Source organism: Bolinopsis microptera, chromosome 11 (genome assembly GCF_026151205.1).
Source record: "Bolinopsis microptera isolate Bmic1 chromosome 11, MBARI_Bmic_1.0, whole genome shotgun sequence".
Lineage (NCBI taxonomy): Eukaryota > Metazoa > Ctenophora > Tentaculata > Lobata > Bolinopsidae > Bolinopsis > Bolinopsis microptera.
Window position 1 is genome coordinate 17,540,999 of NC_087082.1, and position 20,331 is coordinate 17,561,329.

The 20,331-nt window shown below is 40.1% G+C and overlaps 2 protein-coding genes across 2 annotated transcripts in view; one reads left to right on the forward strand and one right to left on the reverse strand.

The window, feature by feature from the left end:
• Positions 1 to 207: 207 nt before the first annotated feature.
• LOC134823230 (PH and SEC7 domain-containing protein 3-like) lies at positions 208 to 20,272 on the reverse strand. The gene is made up of 6 exons (XM_063834626.1): positions 20,121 to 20,272; positions 19,723 to 19,883; positions 19,410 to 19,541; positions 3,327 to 3,415; positions 2,787 to 2,909; positions 208 to 1,639 (listed from the first exon to the last, which is right to left on the reverse strand). The coding sequence occupies exons 1-6, from the start codon at positions 20,209 to 20,211 to the stop codon at positions 1,588 to 1,590; spliced, it is 648 nt and encodes a 215-aa protein (XP_063690696.1). The 5' UTR covers positions 20,212 to 20,272; the 3' UTR covers positions 208 to 1,587.
• The window catches only part of LOC134823189 (polyunsaturated fatty acid 5-lipoxygenase-like), a 1,185,970-nt gene continuing 1,178,061 nt past the window's right edge, over positions 12,423 to 20,331 (forward strand). The window contains exons 1-2 of the mRNA XM_063834571.1: positions 12,423 to 14,751; positions 14,901 to 15,453. Of these exons, the coding sequence (XP_063690641.1) occupies positions 12,431 to 14,293 (1,863 nt within the window). The 5' untranslated portion in view covers positions 12,423 to 12,430 and the 3' untranslated portion in view covers positions 14,294 to 14,751; positions 14,901 to 15,453. The remainder of the gene's footprint in view (positions 14,752 to 14,900; positions 15,454 to 20,331) is intronic.

The window sequence follows — 20,331 nt, forward strand, 5'->3', positions numbered from 1 at the left end:
TGGAACGAACATGATCTATAGTTGGCACTATGCCGCCAGAGTGCCGCCAGAGTGCCGCCAGAGTGCCGCCAGAGTGCCGTCAGAGTGTCACGAGAGTGCCGCGACAGTGCCATCGGGATCCTGATGTATGACCCTTTTATTATCTAATTGCTGCTTTCCCGGCAGTATATTTTCATTGTCTTCTGCAAAACAAATTAAACTAGCTCATAAAATATGCTGTAACAAAAATTCTGAAAACATAACAGCTGAATTAATATGATACATCCTGTAGTAATAGTATGTAAAGATGACGACAACTCATTTTTGAGCGAATTCTTATCTAGCAACTTAAAAGAAATAAAATGTGTCCATGGCTCTGTAGAACGACTTGATTGGTTTTCTGTCAAATTGAGGTCGAGGAAATGAGAAGTTCTACAAATCACCGCCATAATATTAATCAATTAATTAACTAATTATGAATTCTGCTTATTAAAAGAAAATCGTAGAGATCATGCATTAAGTTTCTCAGATATACTGACTGAATATGGTATCATTACGGAAGCCATCTTCTCATTAGTTACTGAAGTCTGGTAAAATAAATATCAATAACAAATGTTTTCACAAGTATAAACATTGAACATATCGATGATCCCAAATAAATTCCTGTCGCCCTAATATTACTCAAGTAGTTACATAAATAACACTAATTCTATATAACCGCCGCGAATTAAGCAGGCCGCTATATAAGCCCGAAATTGCAATCGAATTACATTCAAAGCTTAAAATTTAGAGGCCATCTTTTCGCGACTGTGCTAAAGGGGAAGCCTAGCTTGTGACGTGATCTCTCGAAACTAAACAAATTCTTGTAAACGGTTCGTATCAGCTTTAAGGTTAAAGGTAACTTAAGCATCAGAATATTAATTGAAACATTTACTTTAACTTAAAAAGACTTGGTTTATACGATAAATTTTCAATAAAATTATTGTTAAAATACCCACAACAGTCCAGTAGTTTTGAATGGATCAGAGAAACTCTCTGGGGACCTTCAGTGGTGGAGAAGTAGTCGGGAGCAAATAATTTTAGAGCGAGATTATCTATTTATCATTTGATGCACACGAGAACTATCTACAATAATTCTAACCGTGAATAAAACCACTGAATAACTAATCACTTGTCTATTCGATTTATATTTCGAGATAGAGTTTGACATGGTCTCCCTCTCAAAGTCATGTCCCAGCAAAGGTAAAGGATGCAGTATGCACCTAATCAAAATCTAGGCTAAAAACCGATATGCACCTAATCAAAATCTAGGCTAAAAACTGGTATGCAAAAAAATTGCTTTTTAACAGTCCCGGTTAACATTTTCAGATGACATATTTGTCACATTTAAAAGATTTTGTCATGTAATTAGACAGGTGATAACTATACGTGACAAGTAAACTCCCACCTAAATCCTCCTCCTCCACCCCTGAAGTAGAATCTACTCGATTGATGAGATTAACTGAACGAAATGCTTTAACATCCTAATTATAGTCCTAAAGTAAGATGAGGAAGTGAGTAAGGTTCATCTCGCAGGGAGAGAGGTAAATACACTTTGTAGAGCTGACATCACACGTTCACTGGTTCAACGTTTTTCTGAACCGCTCGTTTGTAGCTCATCCTGAGGGAGAGGGAGGGTTATCAAGATGTTGTAGTTGGGGGGGCGGGTGTAGTTGTATCAAGGCTGTATATTGGGGGGGAGGGTTATCAAGATGTTGTAGTGGGGGGAGGGGATTATCAAGATGTTGTAGTGGGGGGGGGGAGGGTTATCAAGATGTTAGTAGTGGGGGGAGGGTTATCAAGGGATTTTTGGGTAGTGGGGGGGAGGGTTATCAAGATGTTGTAGTGGGGGGGGGGAGGGTTATCAAGATGTTGTAGTGGGGGGGGGAGGGTTATCAAGATGTTGTAGTGGGGGGGGGAGGGTTATCAAGATGTTGTAGTGGGGGGGGGGAGGGTTATCAAGATGTTGTAGTGGGGGGGGGGGAGGGTTATAAAGATGTTGTAGTGGGGGGGGGGAGGGTTATCAAGATGTTGTAGTGGGGGGGGGGAGGGTTATCAAGATGTTGTAGTGGGGGGGGGGGGAGGGTTATCAAGATGTTGTAGTGGGGGGGAGGGTTATCAAGATGTTGTAGTGGGGGGGGGGGAGGGTTATCAAGATGTTGTAGTGGGGGGGGAGGGTTATCAAGATGTTGTAGTGGGGGGGGGAGGGTTATCAAGATGTTGTAGTGGGGGGGGAGGGTTATCAAGATGTTGTAGTGGGGGGGAGGGTTATCAAGATGTTGTAGTGGGGGGGGAGGGTTATCAAGATGTTGTAGTGGGGGGGGGGAGGGTTATCAAGATGTTGTAGTGGGGGGGGGGGGGGTTATCAAGATGTTGTAGTGGGGGGGGGGGGGTTATCAAGATGTTGTAGTGGGGGGGGGGTTATCAAGATGTTGTAGTGGGGGGGGGGAGGGTTATAAAGTAGCTATGATGAACTCCAGCCCCAAATAGCTATTAATCTCTAGCTATTAATCTATTAATAGGGAGTAGTAAACACGTTCAGTAAATCTTACAGCCTCCAAAGTCGAAGATTTCTTGAATTGTTAGAGTCAGAGTTGATTCAGGTATGTTTAAACCCTTAGCTTATTAGAACTGGATGTAGTCAGACCAAAGCAGTCCGCCTAAAACTCAGTACTAGAGAAAGCACTGAACTTAAAAGATAAGAAAATAATGTCACTCCTAGGGTAGTTCATACTACTACAGACTACGAACTAGTCCAGACTACGAACCGGTTGGCGGTGGCTCTACCAAAGGAAGAAGGAGACATGAGGGTTTCCTCGGAGTCGGGGTAGAGCAGTGTGTTGAGAAGGTGCGCATACTCCTCAAACTTCTCCTTCTCCTTCTCCATGTACCTGTAGCAGTGGGGTACTGGTTTTATACTTGAATAACTCGGGGAACAACTAGAAGCGTATTCTCCATGTACCTGTAGCAGTGGGGTACTGGTTTTATACTTGAATAACTCGGGGAACAACTAGAAGCGTATTCTCCATGTACCTGTAGCAGTGGGGTACTGGTTTTATACTTGAATAACTCGGGGAACGACTAGAAGCGCGCGTTTGAAATGGAGTTGAATGAATGTAATCAATGAAACCGTAAATCAATTTAAAAGATTTAGAACTGGTACTAGTTGTATATAATAGCAATATCTAAATTGTAGCATTATCATGGTGATGAGTAGGGAGCGGCCCATTTCCCAAGCCACTTCCTGGTGCTGTAATGGTTACGGCCCACTTCCCAAGCCCCTTCCTGGTGCTGTGATGGTTACGAACCGTTTCTTGTAGTGCCACTCAGGAGTCGGGGCCACCAGATTGCTCTGCTGTCTTATCAGTGCATCGTACTCTTGTGTTAGCTTATCAACCTGAAATATCATATAAATGTTATGGCCGCGAAATAAGTCGTTTCTACACAAATGGGAGGGGGCTAAGAATACAAAAAAAATGTAACACCCCTTTGAGAGATGACCCATTCTTCGCGACAAATCGCGATCTTTGACGTTTGCCGAGACAAATCGCGATTTTCTCAGATCCTCGCGACAAATCGCGATTATTCCAGTTCTCTGAGGACCAAATTTGCGCATTCTCCTTTAAATCCGAGGGCCAAATATCACGTTCTTTATAATTATATTGAACTTATCACATCCACAGCCTTCCGAATGCAGCTGCACGGACCGAAAAAGTATTTTCGGCTCATAATGCTCAGGGAAGCATGAAACATAAACAAAAGTAGTTTCCAGAAAAACTTTGAAAATAATTTCGATTTAGAAAATTTTCGGTCCGAGTCATTCTCGATAGGTACAAGGAAAGTGCCTCAATATATAAGTTACTTGTTTCTATATAAACATAACTTTTATAATAATTCTTACGTAATAATCATAATAATTCTCTATTATCACTAGAAGCCGCACAGACCTACTATCTACACACAAACCAACTAGCAATTGTTATTACTCTAAGTAATACTTGATGTAACAGTATGGGGGAGAGAGAGGGAGAGACACTTTAGTATCACATTTGGGTCACAAAATCATCAATTAAACCACTTACCATCGGCCAATTAAAAAACTTATGCTCTTGGGCTTCATCAGAGTTTTGTCGGCACTTAGCACTATACCGAAAAAACCAGTCACGTACCTCTTACCATTTTCTAACTTGACAATACTTCAATCGTAAGCATCATCATCATGAAGAAGAGTCTGTTTACTCAGTATACACTAAAGATTATTAATATAGATGCTATTGTTTTGCCTGACGAGCCTGTCGCTCTCTAATCTAACTAGACTAACAAGCTAGTTAACGAATTTATGACATCTAACTTAGCTCTGCAAATACATTATCTTTCGCCGCAAATTCACCGCGATTTTGCCTAGTTCGACTTGTCGCGGCGCCTCGATTTTTGGCTTAAATAATCGCGATTTTCTTTTGTCCTTGACGATGGTTTACTTGAATTGTCAGGGCGGAGAAGGTCTAGGCCTCCAGGGATCTTTCACAAAGCTCATTTTAATCAATGTCCTTAGAAATAATTATTTAGGGTTGAGAACCATGGACCTCAAATTCCTTTCAATGTTAACTATATTGTACATAATATTTAAGCCTATTTGCTGTATCTGCTAAAATATTATGTTCATCTTCGCCATTTTTACTATCCATCAATGGCGACTTGTATTGAATCTACCCTTCCTCAGTCCTCACTCAAGTGCTCTTCTACGGTTGGTTTTCTTCGGGCTTGTCTTCCTGTTCTGTTCCGTCCAGAGTGGCGAGTCTGCTGCAGCTTGGTTATCGGAATGAAAGCTAGCTCTACGCCCGTGGACGGAGATTGTCTTTGAAGCGGGGTTGATCCTTCACTTCTACCGCATCTTTGTGTTTGTCCTTTTTTAAGAAAAGGATTGCTTCTCTTATTGAACATTATTTGGAACCTGTTCTTCAAGAATTTTCTAAAACGTTTCACCGTAAGAGCGTAAATGAAAAAGTTCGCATTGATGTTAAAATTAGTGAGGAAGAACGTGGCACGTAGCGCTGTGAGGTTTTGAGCCAGCTTCACAAGAAACGTTGCGTACACCACGTTCCAAGGCAGAAGGGACACGTAAAATACTCCCACAGTGAGCAGCACAGTTCTGATACCCTGCCAGCGCACTGCCTCCCTGTGCCGCGCAGCTGACCTCCACGCAACTAAAAGCAGGAGCAGTGACGTCACGAATATCAGTATCATCATGGTAACGGTAGCCACTAAGAAATTAACACTGGCATACCATCTGAACCAGGCAGGTGTGTACGGAGAGAAGTAGTTGTAGCTGCACTGATAGGTCCTGTAGCTGAAGAACAGCGTGTCCCTGACATAAAACATGTTTACCACAAGCCACGGTATCCAAGAGATGAACTGAAACAACCACAGAGCCGCGCATAGCACGTGACCAGCCCTGGAAGACCATGCGCCTGTTCGGAAAGGGTACTTCACCACCAGCAGCTTCACCACCGTCAGAGCGCACGTGAGGGTCATGGTCATACTGCCACTCAGATAGTTTACATTGTTTTGGACGTGTCCGAGGAAAGATGATAACTGTTGTCCTGCCCGAAAGTCCCAAAAGTAACCCATAGAAATGTGTTAGTAATATTGAGGACTGCACCTGTAAATCTACCATCTTTTATTTATTTATTCATCATTATTTTTCTCTCGAATTGTTCTATATTTCCTGTTTAGCCCAACAGTTACACCAAGAAGCTAAGCTCCATTAGACATGTCCGGGTGTCTCGTCTTATTAAGGGGAAAATCGCGATTCCGCATATGCCGCGATTTCCTTTTGTCCTCGATGAAAATTAGTGATTATATATTTAGTTTGTTATTTCAGTGGAACAATTTGATTCAGTTGTTATCATTTTTATACTTTAATTTCGGATCATTTTACTTTTTAGAGTATATAGTAAAGCTTTAAGTAGCATTTAGATGACAATATTTTGTTTAATAAATAAGTTTGGTAACATGAATCAAGAGATGCAATGTTCAATAATAATCAGTGTATATTATCAAACATTTGTTTATGAATCTTCGCCATCAAATGCTTTTGGTCCCATGGAAAAATATTATTCCTAGCCGAAATTATTGCTGGTCAAAGATCAGCGCTTATGTGTAAATGTATTGCGCAAGCGATTTTCAATTGCGCGCCCTGAAAATCGAGTCTAAAAATCTATCTCCTCCTGCATTTTTTGAGCAATCACCCTGAAACTTTCAGGATATGTTCTAGGGATCATTTAGAAGAGATCTATCGAGCCGATCTTTTGAAAATCTTGGACCTCATTTTTTGACGATTTTTCCAGGTCCAAGATTTTCAAAATCGAATAAAACATTTTCTGAGGCCTATCTCAAAATCAATTTCGAGAGAATTTTGATGAAGACCCCCCCGGCCCCCTTAACTGATCGAACTGGTACTAAAACAATTTTCAGATAGAAATGTTCTTTGCGATACTTTTATTGCAGCTTTGCAACTTGAGTGAAGACCAGAGTTCCTCAATAGTTATTGGTTTAGACATTTCAGAACTCTTCTCTTATTCACGTTTCTCTTCTAATTACTTTCACTATGATATTTAGACGATCGGAAATTTGGCACAAGTCCAATTGCCATCTAACGTCTTCATTGCAAAGCTTCTTTAGACCAATGTTTCTTCTACAGAATTAAACCATGAGGTAGGATAATGAATTGCTAGCATTAACATTATCCAAAACTGGAAGGTTTTGCATTATGAAATTCTAATGTAAGTCGTTACCCCGTCGTTACACAATCATCGATACAGAATGCAAAACTGGAAGGTTTTGCATTCTGAAGTTCTTACGCTGGATAAAATCGTAGAGTGTTCTCTAAAATAAGAGAATACTATTTTTTTAAATAATAAGATGGCTAAAGGGTCTCGAAATGGTCGGTGGCTGAGGTACGGCTGCAAGTCAAGGATAACTGTGTTTCATGTCATATATTTAATGTTTTGGCACGGAATAAAACGAGTGCCCAAATTTTTAGATCCGTATAATCGACACTCATGATTCGAGAGTGTCAAGATAAAATGTGTCACTAGAGTAGGACGTTTTACGTTGGAATTTCCTTGTTTCTCTGATTCAGACGCATGCCAGGCTCTTCAGAGAAATATTTGAATAAACTATTTTAAACACGCTGATTTACAGAAAATTCAAATTTATTACGGCTGTTTCCCATCATCAAACTACGCGGTAAATTTTGAATAGGGTGAATAGTGCTATTAAAAAGTTGCAGTTTTTACCAGTTAATTTTCCAGATACAAAAAAGAAACCCCAGGTCATTGATCACAGTACTGTGGCGACAGAACTGTTATCATATTTTGAAATGTCGCCTAAAGTGCTTTTGAAAGTAGTCATGGAAAGCCCCTCCCGGATTGCAACATCGCCATGTTACGAAAATAATCGCCGCACTAACAAAATATACGCCATTCTTAGCAAAATATTCTCCATGTCACGATTTATTTTCAATGCTTGCTGTTGATGCAAATATTTCATATGGAGGCGAATATTGTGGTATACAAAATTTGCCTTCTTAGCAAAATATTTGCCAAAAACTCAAATGCGCGTAGTAAAATATTTGCCTCCTTATGATTTATTTGCGTCTTGGCGTAAACCGCGCATTCTTAGCAGAATACTCGCCTCCTTATTATGATTAATTTGCATAACATGTAAAGTTCAAATTTATTTTTTGATCTGGAGCTTGAAACAAATCAAAAAATTTACCTTGTTATTTATTTATTTTTATGATTGTCCCTAGCCTAAAATTGCACGAAAAAAAATCTATTATAATATGTTTTGGAATCCAAAAACACTTCATTATCCCTCGAAAGTCATGTTTTACGACTGAAATTAGAAACATCAACTTCGATGTGAATTGAAGTAATTTTGTTCTCTTGTGTTGGGAAGTGGACAAACTGCAGTGTATGAACCGACCGGAATGGGCTTTTGGTTGCCGGACCGGATTTTGCCGGATATCAATCTATTATACGGTTAGACGGATTTTGCCGGACCGGAACCGGTTGTTAGGAAGGGCAAATATAAGGCTGCCGGAATGTGCCGGAAAATTTAAATTAATCCTTATTATTAATATTGGGCTTTTGTCATTATCAATTATGATATTAATCCTTATCCTTTGTAATTACACAATAAGTTCCGCATTTATAAGAGCTATACAACCACAACGATGATGTTTACTGTTTAGGCCTAGCAGTAGACATAGGTCAAATATCAAATCAGCAGTAAGTTGTAACAAGAGTAACCAAGAAGTAAGAGCAGACTGGTTGTTATCAGAAATGATATGCAATTGGCATATCCTACCAGAGGGGAGAGGGGGTTGGCTTTTCGGTTTTCCTTTCTTCTTTTAGAAAAATGTTTTTCTGGAAACCACTTTTCTCCACGTTTCATGCTACCCTGTTCGAAAATATTTTTTCGGTTTTCCGGAGTCCGCATCTACCCCTCGATACACAAGGCCTCCCCTTTGCAACACGAGCTCGGAAGCGGGAGCTCTGCCCTCAGAGGTACGTATCGACTTCGAGAATAACTCGGACCAAAAATGTTGTAAGTCAAAATTTTCGGCATTATGGAAAACTAATTCGAAAAAACCGTTAAGTTTTTTCGAATTTGTTTTCCATAATGCCGAAAAATGGATCAGCCAATCCTCATCCTGGACTCGAAAAAGCAGTCATGGCGTGATATATTTTTTTAAAACGTGACATCATGATTGCTACCTGTCAGCTAGAACACATACCAAACGTAAACAACAGATCGGTCATCTTACCTTTAATTGATCTGTTCACGAAATTTAAGAATTCGGGGAACTTTAGAACTCAAAACTAAGCAGTTTTGGCTCCGAATCTGCTCGGTAACCAGAGATCTTTGAGTCATGATGTCATAATGTGAGGTAAGGGAAATTTAAAAAAAAGGAAAAAAAGGAATGAGTGCGGCTGCGGTCGGTCCAAATCAGCTGATAGTGATATTGTTTAGATAACCGGCTAAGCATACCCAGGTTAATATCATTAAAAATATGTCGTATATTATTATATCTGGGTGAAATATGTCATGGTTTTTATCACCCGATGGGGCATTTTTGGGCCCCACAATGATCCAAAATGGCAGAGCCTGATCCAGGGGGACAAAGCCTGCTACAGGCGAGTTCTAGAAAAATTTATTGAAAAATTCTTAACTATTTTGATATAATTCTTCAAACACAAGGATATTTTTTATATGGTATCCCCCGTCAGATATGTCAAACATTCGTTCATCTGATCAAATGTGCGCGAACGTTTTTCATGTCAAGTTTTGCCTGTAAAAGACAGGTATAAATATGCGTGAACTTTCTCAGATATTTGTAAATCATGACAAAATGTCAAGATTTCGGATGTCATGATTTCGGATGTCATGAAAATATCAAAATATTCGCAAAATTTTTTCAAGAAATTTTTTCGAAAAAAGTTTTTTTAAAAGAAATTCTGTAATCAATTATTTCTGAAATTAAATTAGTTTGTAACAAAATTTAACAATAATTTGGTTATGTCGTGGATTTCCTTCGAAATATGTCGTATATTAATATGCGAAATATGTAATGATATTGACCTGGGTAAGCATCGTTAGTATCTACCCTCCAGCCTGGCCTGGAAACTGCCGTATATGTTTCTCTAAAAGAGAAGTGGTCAGCCGTCTAGGAAGCAGGGCTTTCCTAGTTTATATTGCTTTGGAACAACCTTAAAATATTTCTTGAATTTTGTGGTGAATAATGTTTTATAACAGTCTTTACCAATACATACTTCATTTTGCGCACCTAAAAAGCAACATTTAATTCAGTAAATTGTCCAGACTTCCAATTTCGGCAGATCAATTTTTCGGATATTGCTGGCATATGAGTAACAAAATTTCCATGAATATGCCCTCCGCCAAAATCTCCAATTGTCCTTCTATTCACAGATTTCTACGAATAATGAGGAATATCCCGAGTATTGAGTGGAGCTCACTAGCGTGAGTTCCCGAATGATAATGGTTTCTATAGAATTAGGAACCGACCGGATATTAATATTCGGTTCCTGTTCGGTATCCGAAAATTTTGCCGGATTTTTGCCGGCTATTTCTGCAAAAAAATGTATTTCTAAAATCTTGAAATGCATAGTTTTCGTCAAATTTGGACTCGAATCCTTAAAAAATGATTACATACGTACCTCTGAGGGCAGAGCTCCCGCTTCCGAGCTCGTTTTGGAAAAGGGAGGCCTGCCTTCCGAGACGGCATGATAAGTAAAGGAGGAAGCCTCGATTTCAAAATTGTGTATCGAGGGGTAGGTGTTCGGAAAACCGGCTAATAATGAACAGGGTAGTATGAAACGTGGAGAAAAACATTTGAAAAAATGACTTTGTCTGTTTGTTTATAGAACCCGTCCCCAATCTTGTATTGGAAAATAACTAAACTCAATTTTGAGTATGAATACGGGTGGTACCTGCAAGTGTGTTAAACTTCATCAAGCATTTAGAGTTCTGTAAAACTGCAGTTACAATTGTGCTAGAGTATTTTTAGTATTTACGATCGATATCAGATCTCGATCCCTACATGCTTCCAAAATTTAAATCTCCAACTTACTGCACATGAACTGGATTAATGTTTGAAAAAAAAAAGTGTTTTGAAATAAAATCAACGCTTTAATTTTAGGAAAGTAAAATTAATTTTCTGGTTTCTTAAGTCAGCTTTAAAGTCGGAAAATCGAAGTATGTAACGTCTATACCACAAAAAACTTTGACAATGCAGGACAGCAAGATACTATGTCATCATAGTTGTTGAGTGCCAATGGATCTACCAAAATAGGTTTCTCAGTAGACCAAACAGATAGTTGTTACTGTAGATAGGTACCGACAACAAGAGTGCTGCGACCCGCCCGCTCACCTCGTCACTTGTTAGACTCCGCCACAGCCAAGCGACTAATAGTGACCGATTATTGAGATTTTTTACATTATTCGTAGAAATCTGTGAATAGAAGGACAATTGGAGATTTTGGTGAAGGGCATATTCATGGAAATTTAGCTACTCGTATGCCAGCAATATCCGGGAAATGAGGTCTGAACAGGGTAATATGAAACGTGGAGAAAAACATTTCTTTTTAATGTTAACATTTTTGTTTGTTTGTTTATGCCAAAACTACAAGCTTTTGCATTTATACATCACTCAATGCTGTGTAGTTCAAGATCATTGTTAAAGAATCCTCAAGCTCACAAGCGTAGGAGGATAATGAACCAAAACTTAATACTTTTGCATATTCAAACTCTATTTATTGACTAATTGTTTGCTTTAATAATTTATCGATTCATTACGTCCCTGTCCCTGTCCCTGTCCCTGTCCCTGTCCCTGTCCCTGTCCCTGTCCCTGTCCCTGTCCCTGTCCCTGTCCCTGTCCCTGTCCCTGTCCCTGTCCCTGTCCCTGTCCCTGTCCCTGTCCCTGTCCCTGTCCCTGTCCCTGTCCCTGTCCCTGTCCCTGTCCCTGTCCCTGTCCCACTGCCCCTTGCGATGTTTAATGCAATATTTGGTTGCACCCAACATTTCGACCTAATTTTTTTGTATTACTTATTTTTTTGCAAAATCAATTTGGCGGCCAAATTGAGAAATGTGCCATGCTGCCTGTAGCAACAGCAATTGGCTTGGACTGCCGCTAAAAAGATTGATCCCTGGTAAGTAAGCATGGTTCATATTAATATCTGCCGATGGGCCCTTCACAAGGACTTCAGTTGGTCAACTAACGGTTGAGTGGCTAAGTTGGGCTAAGTTGGCATTTCTCGAGGTACCAGGTTCGATTCTCCGCTTATCTACCAGCCGTGGTGTGAGCGTGTTCGACGCTTAGCTAAGGATCCTGAGTGGTCTATGCACTGCATAGTATGCAGCCCCCTGGTCCACTCAGTCGAATGCTCGAGAAATCAGGTGTAAGGGTTAAATGAGGAGCTGCCCATTGCAGCGAAGTCTCGGGCGAAGACAGTATGGTACACACTACCTTAACTGTCACTGGCCTAATGTATAATTGAATCCTTTGGCTTCCTGTAATTGGCTGGTTACACCCGTGTAACTAATATGGCTGTTGGAATGTAAGAAGTAAAATAAGTAAGTAAGTAAGGAAGTAAAATAAGTATTAGATTTTTTTAAAACTGTTATCTCTCCCACTCCCCCTCCCCTTTCCTTTTAAACTTGAAATTCTTTTTCTTGTCGATTAATTGGTCGTCTTCCTGTGGCCCTGCAATACGGAATCATGTAAAAAATGTTTAGCTTTCCATGTCGTACGAATTAGCTAATACTGAACTACTAACATGAAAACAATAAAACCTCCTATTAATAATCCATAAAATCTTAGGAAATCATGGATTACAAATCAAAGAAGTCATTGGGACCGATAAGCAGCAGTAGCAGTATCTATCGTGTCTTTCTGAATACTGGCAGCAATTTGCCCCAAGCTGATGTTATAAAAAAGTGGAACGAGGGCACTGTAAAGATAACCATTAACCCCGATGGCGTAGAAGGTTGTGAATCGCACATATTGAGGATAAATGAACCATTCAACACGCACAAAATGGGATTCACTGATGTTGTCTTTTGGGTTCCTGAATCTAAAGAAAATTCGGGTGAACCAAAACTACTGAAACTTGAAATTGAGGGGAATTGTTTGAAGAAGTACCCTATTTTCTTTCGAGAAGTTGCGATACAATGGGAATTTAAAACCTACAGATTTCCCATACACAACTTTCTAAGCCCGTACACCCCGTGCAATGGCAGAACTGATACCCTCCAGGATGGATGCCTGCCATATCTCTATTCTGTTCCAGGAAGTGGGACCCTGAAACACCAGGAGCACGATCTTGCTATACTGAGTGCGAGGGATTGGTCACTCAGTTTTGTTCGTTCCGTTGTAAAATGGGAACAAAATGTGTCTCCGAACGGAGTAGCTGGTTATATTGCAGTAAAAACGTACAAAGAACTTCCCAGATTCCTGAAATTTCGACTTGCCAAAACGGACGCCTTTGAGTCTGGAATAACCGATGCTGGAAACGAGATAGTATGTTCCATAGTGAAAGGGTACCTCTGTGGTTTAAAGTGCCAAAGACTTCATGAACAGAGTCACAGTTGGAACGACTTTCATAGCTACGAGGAGTCGTTCCTTAAAATGGCCGAAAAGTCTAGATGGAAAGTAGATGATATTAGGGAAGGACTATGGGTGGGTGAACACTTCCAAAAGGACCACGAATTTGGAAGACAGATTCTTCAGGGTCCTAATTCCATCAACTTGAGAAGAGTAAACGAAATATCTGCTCCATGGAAAGAGGCTATCGAGAAGGGTTTCCTGAAGCCATATGCTATAGACGGAGAAGATCCTGAACAAGTCATCAAAGAAGGTCGACTGTTCGAAGTTTTGAACTCAAAAACACTGGATGGGGTTGCTGACGGAGGGGCCATGAGTTTTAAATTATTAGGAACAAAGGAAACATGGTACGTAGTTCAGGCTGACGTTCTCCTCTTCCAGAGCAAGAGGCTCCCTGTGCACGAATCGTTTGTCCCCGTTTTGATACGTTTGGAATACAAGAACGGCCAGGAGCCACAAACTTTTTGGTACCCGCCCGAGAAAAGGATCGATCCGAACTACTATTCTTGGCTTCTAGCCAAGATGCATTTTAGATGTGCTGATTGGCAAGTGTACAGTTTAGGCACCCACTATGCAAGAGCCCATACCATGAATGAGGTGTTTGCCGTGTCCATGTACCGCAATCTTCCTTTTCAACATCCATTGTTCAGAGTACTATGGCCTCACCTTCAAGGAATTATTGCCATCAATGCCCAAGCAAGACAAGTTCTAGTCAATCCAAGCAACAATGCATTTGCTAAGTTTATGTCTGCTGGTGATCATCTAGCTGAATTGCTGGTTAACTGCTGCAAAGAGCTGAGATACGACAGTTTGGTCATTCCAAAAGACTTTGAAACCAGGGGAGTTGCCAATACGTCCACTGTGAAACTCCAGTACTTGTTCCGGGATGATTCCGTTTCCTTGTGGAACATTCTACATGACTACGCTACTGGAATGGTAGACCTGTCCTACAAGGCTGAAGAAGATGTGTCCGGAGACCTAGAATTGCAGGATTTCGTAAAAGATATAGCGAACATTGGTTTTGCCGGGTTTCATGGCAACAAAGGGGCAGGCTTTCCTACCTCTATCTTGACAAAAAAGAGTTAGCGGAGTATTTGACTGTGGTCATTTATAACGCCTCGTGTTACCACGCGAGTGTAAACTTCCAGATCAACAAATACCTGGCCTATATGCCTAATGCACCACCCAGCGTCCTCCAACCACCACCAGGTCAGGACAACGTGGCTACCTTAGCACAAATCATGGAGACTATCCCGAAATACGAAATTGCCCTTGTAACTATGGCCCTCACAGAAGTGCTAGGAAACTTCTCTCCAATCGAGCGGTTTTACCTTCCGACTAAGACAGACAATAGACTGGGATATTTGGGAGGTAACATGGCTGTTTCTCTTGATCAGGAAAACTGCATTAAAAAGATGGAAAAGAATATGGAGAAGCTAAGAGTTGCTATAGTAGAAAGGAATGAAAATAGTGAGACCATACCCTACACAGTACTTAGACCTGACCTTCTCCCAATTGCTACACAAATATGAACCAGCAGAAATGTAAGTATTATTAGGGCGGAACCTTGTTAGTCTCCCTACCAATTGAGTAATTGAATGCATGGTGGCTTAGCTCAGGGAGGATTACTAGAACCAATGTAATGTAAAATATCCCTAATAAAATTAGGTAATTGAATTTAACTATTCCGCAGAAGTACGGATCAAGCAACAGAAACTTATTCAACTTCACCAGCTGGAATTAGCAGTATAGTACGGAACAACTCCACAATTTGGATATTAGTAATATATCGGAGTCAGCATGCCAAATTATCTCGCAAAACTCGTTTATCTTGACAATATTAAGAGTTTATGGTTTAGGCGCGGCGCACCGCTTATAGCTTTTTCATTTTCGGCGCTGTGTTGCTACACGCTGTATAGCATGTATGTGGGTCAAGCATGGTGCCGCGCCTAAGCAGCAAAAGAGTTATAAATCAATTTTTTTAAAAACATACTCCGTTCTGCCAATAGTTTTGCATCTGACTGTTGATATTTTTTAAATTTGATAAAATTTATTTTTGTATCTCAAAAATGATATAAAGTTTTTAATATGACGTAGAATTAAAGATATTTCAGTACAACCTAAGTATGCTCGTTAGAAAAACTATGAAAATGCTAGCTTTCTTTATTTTGTTAATCGGCCGACATCTTGGGTTGTACTGGACGTAACAAGTTTATTATCGGATGTCAATGATATCATTATTCATTGTAATGGCAATACAATTTAAATTTTGTTTTACTTAAAAATTTGGTTTTACTTAGTATTATTTCTATTGGAGTATCAGTAACATTTTAGAACAATTCGCATGGTGTTATTTCTATTGGAGTATCAGTAACATTTTAGAACAATTTGCATTGTGTTCACAATTGCGGTGTGATTGGTCTAATAATTAGTAATTGGTGTTAGATTAAACCATTAGATGAGTAGAATTTTTCAATTGCTAGAAAAACGTTAACTCAAACTTAATATTCTTCATTAAGATACTAACGTTTGGTATCATGACTCATCTCTAGAGAGTAGAGACATGATTTCTACAAAATTAACGTATAAATTGTATTGGATGTTTGAATGACAATTTTAAAATCGTTTTAATTTAAGATTTAACATGTTAATGATCTGTGCACGACGACCTTTCTGATTCATAGTTTTTTAAAAAATGATTTTAGACTTTTAAACAGTGTAACTAAAGGTATGTTGATATCAGATTACATGAAGTAGCAATTGTTAATTCTTAAAATCCATCTTAACTGCTACTATATGATTTGTTTGAACCAGCTCCACAAGAAATCTTAAACTACAACATTTAAAAATGGACATTTGAAACAAACCTGGCCATGGCCCAGCAATCCACACCGGTTCGGTGACCAGTGTCCTCCAGAGCAGTTATGTTAACAAACTATTTCAAATATTCTCTTTTTCTGGACCACTGTTCCAATACCGGTTATTAAGGCACCCTCTGTTAACACGTGAACATTTTCGAGAATCTAATTGCGTCGTGAACCCTAATTATCATAGAGCACGGGATCAGAGTGTCAGATCCTACTGTCAAGTCTGAATACACAAACGGTGCGAGAGTGAGAGCCAGCAGGATGTCACCTTAGCAGCTCCATTCCCCACTTTTTTAAAAGTAATTTAAGCTAATTCAGTGAGCCGACTGCGTACAATCTTTACGGCTTCTTATTTTCATAATCAAACTTTCATATCTTAAACTTGGCGACCTGACACATTCCCACAGTAGGAAAGTAAACAAACCTGAGTCATGTGGTACATCTGATACAGTCCCATAGTAGGAAAGTAAACAAACCTGAGTCATGTGGTACATCTGATACAGTCCCATAGTAGGAAAGTAAACAAACCTGAGTCATGTGGCGACCTGATACAGTCCCACAGTAGGAAAGTAAACAAACCTGAGTCATGTGGTACATCTGATACAGTCCCACAGTAGGAAAGTAAACAAACCTGAGTCATGTGGTACATCTGATACAGTCCCACAGTAGGAAAGTAAACAAACCTGAGTCATGTGGTACATCTGACACAGTCCCACAGTAGGAAAGTAAACAAACCTGAGTCATGTGGTACATCTGATACAGTCCCACAGTAGGAAAGTAAACAAACCTGAGTCATGTGGTACATCTGATACAGTCCCACAGTAGGAAAGTAAACAAACCTGAGTCATGTGGTACATCTGATACAGTCCCACAGTAGGAAAGTAAACAAACCTGAGTCATGTGGTACATCTGATACAGTCCCACAGTAGGAAAGTAAACAAACCTGAGTCATGTGGTACATCTGATACAGTCCCACAGTAGGAAAGTAAACAAACCTGAGTCATGTGGTACATCTGATACAGTCCCACAGTAGGAAAGTAAACAAACCTGAGTCATGTGGTACATCTGATACAGTCCCACAGTAGGAAAGTAAACAAACCTGAGTCATGTGGTACATCTGATACAGTCCCACAGTAGGAAAGTAAACAAACCTGAGTCATGTGGTACATCTGATACAGTCCCACAGTAGGAAAGTAAACAAACCTGAGTCATGTGGTACATCTGATACAGTCCCACAGTAGGAAAGTAAACAAACCTGAGTCATGTGGTACATCTGACACAGTCCCACAGTAGGAAAGTAAACAAACCTGAGTCATGTGGTACATCTGATACAGTCCCACAGTAGGAAAGTAAACAAACCTGAGTCATGTGGTACATCTGATACAGTCCCACAGTAGGAAAGTAAACAAACCTGAGTCATGTGGTACATCTGATACAGTCCCACAGTAGGAAAGTAAACAAACCTGAGTCATGTGGTACATCTGATACAGTCCCACAGTAGGAAAGTAAACAAACCTGAGTCATGTGGTACATCTGATACAGTCCCACAGTAGGAAAGTAAACAAACCTGAGTCATGTGGTACATCTGATACAGTCCCACAGTAGGAAAGTAAACAAACCTGAGTCATGTGGTACATCTGATACAGTCCCACAGTAGGAAAGTAAACAAACCTGAGTCATGTGGTACATCTGATACAGTCCCACAGTAGGAAAGTAAACAAACCTGAGTCATGTGGTACATCTGATACAGTCCCACAGTAGGAAAGTAAACAAACCTGAGTCATGTGGTACATCTGATACAGTCCCACAGTAGGAAAGTAAACAAACCTGAGTCATGTGGTACATCTGATACAGTCCCACAGTAGGAAAGTAAACAAACCTGAGTCATGTGGTACATCTGATACAGTCCCACAGTAGGAAAGTAAACAAACCTGAGTCATGTGGTACATCTGATACAGTCCCACAGTAGGAAAGTAAACAAACCTGAGTCATGTGGTACATCTGATACAGTCCCACAGTAGGAAAGTAAACAAACCTGAGTCATGTGGTACATCTGATACAGTCCCACAGTAGGAAAGTAAACAAACCTGAGTCATGTGGTACATCTGATACAGTCCCACAGTAGGAAAGTAAACAAACCTGAGTCATGTGGTACATCTGATACAGTCCCACAGTAGGAAAGTAAACAAACCTGAGTCATGTGGTACATCTGATACAGTCCCACAGTAGGAAAGTAAACAAACCTGAGTCATGTGGTACATCTGATACAGTCCCACAGTAGGAAAGTAAACAAACCTGAGTCATGTGGTACATCTGATACAGTCCCACAGTAGGAAAGTAAACAAACCTGAGTCATGTGGTACATCTGATACAGTCCCACAGTAGGAAAGTAAACAAACCTGAGTCATGTGGTACATCTGATACAGTCCCACAGTAGGAAAGTAAACAAACCTGAGTCATGTGGTACATCTGATACAGTCCCACAGTAGGAAAGTAAACAAACCTGAGTCATGTGGTACATCTGATACAGTCCCACAGTAGGAAAGTAAACAAACCTGAGTCATGTGGTACATCTGATACAGTCCCACAGTAGGAAAGTAAACAAACCTGAGTCATGTGGTACATCTGATACAGTCCCACAGTAGGAAAGTAAACAAACCTGAGTCATGTGGTACATCTGATACAGTCCCACAGTAGGAAAGTAAACAAACCTGAGTCATGTGGTACATCTGATACAGTCCCACAGTAGGAAAGTAAACAAACCTGAGTCATGTGGTACATCTGATACAGTCCCACAGTAGGAAAGTAAACAAACCTGAGTCATGTGGTACATCTGATACAGTCCCACAGTAGGAAAGTAAACAAACCTGAGTCATGTGGTACATCTGATACAGTCCCACAGTAGGAAAGTAAACAAACCTGAGTCATGTGGTACATCTGATACAGTCCCACAGTAGGAAAGTAAACAAACCTGAGTCATGTGGTACATCTGATACAGTCCCACAGTAGGAAAGTAAACAAACCTGAGTCATGTGGTACATCTGATACAGTCCCACAGTAGGAAAGTAAACAAACCTGAGTCATGTGGTACATCTGATACAGTCCCACAGTAGGAAAGTAAACAAACCTGAGTCATGTGGTACATCTGATACAGTCCCACAGTAGGAAAGTAAACAAACCTGAGTCATGTGGTACATCTGATACAGTCCCACAGTAGGAAAGTAAACAAACCTGAGTCATGTGGTACATCTGATACAGTCCCACAGTAGGAAAGTAAACAAACCTGAGTCATGTGGTACATCTGATACAGTCCCACAGTAGGAAAGTAAACAAACCTGAGTCATGTGGTTTTGAAGCTGATCCTCAAGAGAACATCTAGTTCGACTCATCGGGAGAGAGTGGGGTTGGAACGTGTTACTGTTGCTGACAGGGGCCGCCATTGGGAGGGCGCTGAACATTGCTGCTACCTGAATAATACCAAATGTTTACATAAACTGAGATTCATTTATTTGAACCATTTTTATTAAATAACTTAATTGTCATAAAACTCATGATCACAGCTAACTCTACGCCCAATTCCTAAAAGTAAAACCTAAATATGACGTCATCAAATTAAACGTGACATCATGATTGCACCCTAAAAGAAACCTTGTTAATAGCATGCATCCACTCCTGCATATCTGTGTCGTCAGCAGCCTGCAGTAAGAATTGTCTGTCGTCAGCACAGGCTAGTAAGATGACACAGTGTCTGTTGCGTGTCATCGTCCGCGATGCTAGGCAGTGATGACAAATTATCTCCACTTTCTTTCCTAGGAGAGAGTTTTTGTGAGATTAGGATAAATAATTATTTGATAATGAAACTATTGACTCTGCCATGATCTCCACTATTGAACTCAATAACAAAATTGAACATCCAACTGATATCTGAAGCAATATCTTCATTAACAGAATTTTAAACAATTTTAAAATTCACAAAGTCACCCACGTTACCTAGTTAATAGTTACCGAGTAACAGAGTTACTGAGTAACAGAAGCAGTATACTGACCTCCTTTACTGAATGTAAGCTTGCTGCCTCTCAACTCCGCGTCCCACCTCTTCCACCCTCTCTTGAACATGCCAGGTCTCTTCCCGGACATCAGAATGTAGTTCTTCTTTACCAGGGATCCTTGTTTGTGTATCACGTTCTCGTAGCCCAGGGTTGGGGGTGAAATAAAAAAACATGGGAGTTTTAAATTTTTTTTACTTTGCCAAATAAT

What these genes read in the sequence shown, in the direction of transcription:
- LOC134823230 (XM_063834626.1), bottom strand. Translation starts at nt 20,211, where the DNA reads ATGTCCGGGAAGAGACCTGGCATGTTCAAGAGAGGGTGGAAGAGGTGG. An exon ending in GGATGCATGCTATTAACAAG is followed by an intron (nt 19,542 to 19,722) that starts GTTTCTTTTAGG and finishes GGTATTATTCAG; the next exon opens with GTAGCAGCAATGTTCAGCGC. An exon ending in TTCAAAACCACATGACTCAG is followed by an intron (nt 3,416 to 19,409) that starts GTTTGTTTACTT and finishes ATGATATTTCAG; the next exon opens with GTTGATAAGCTAACACAAGA.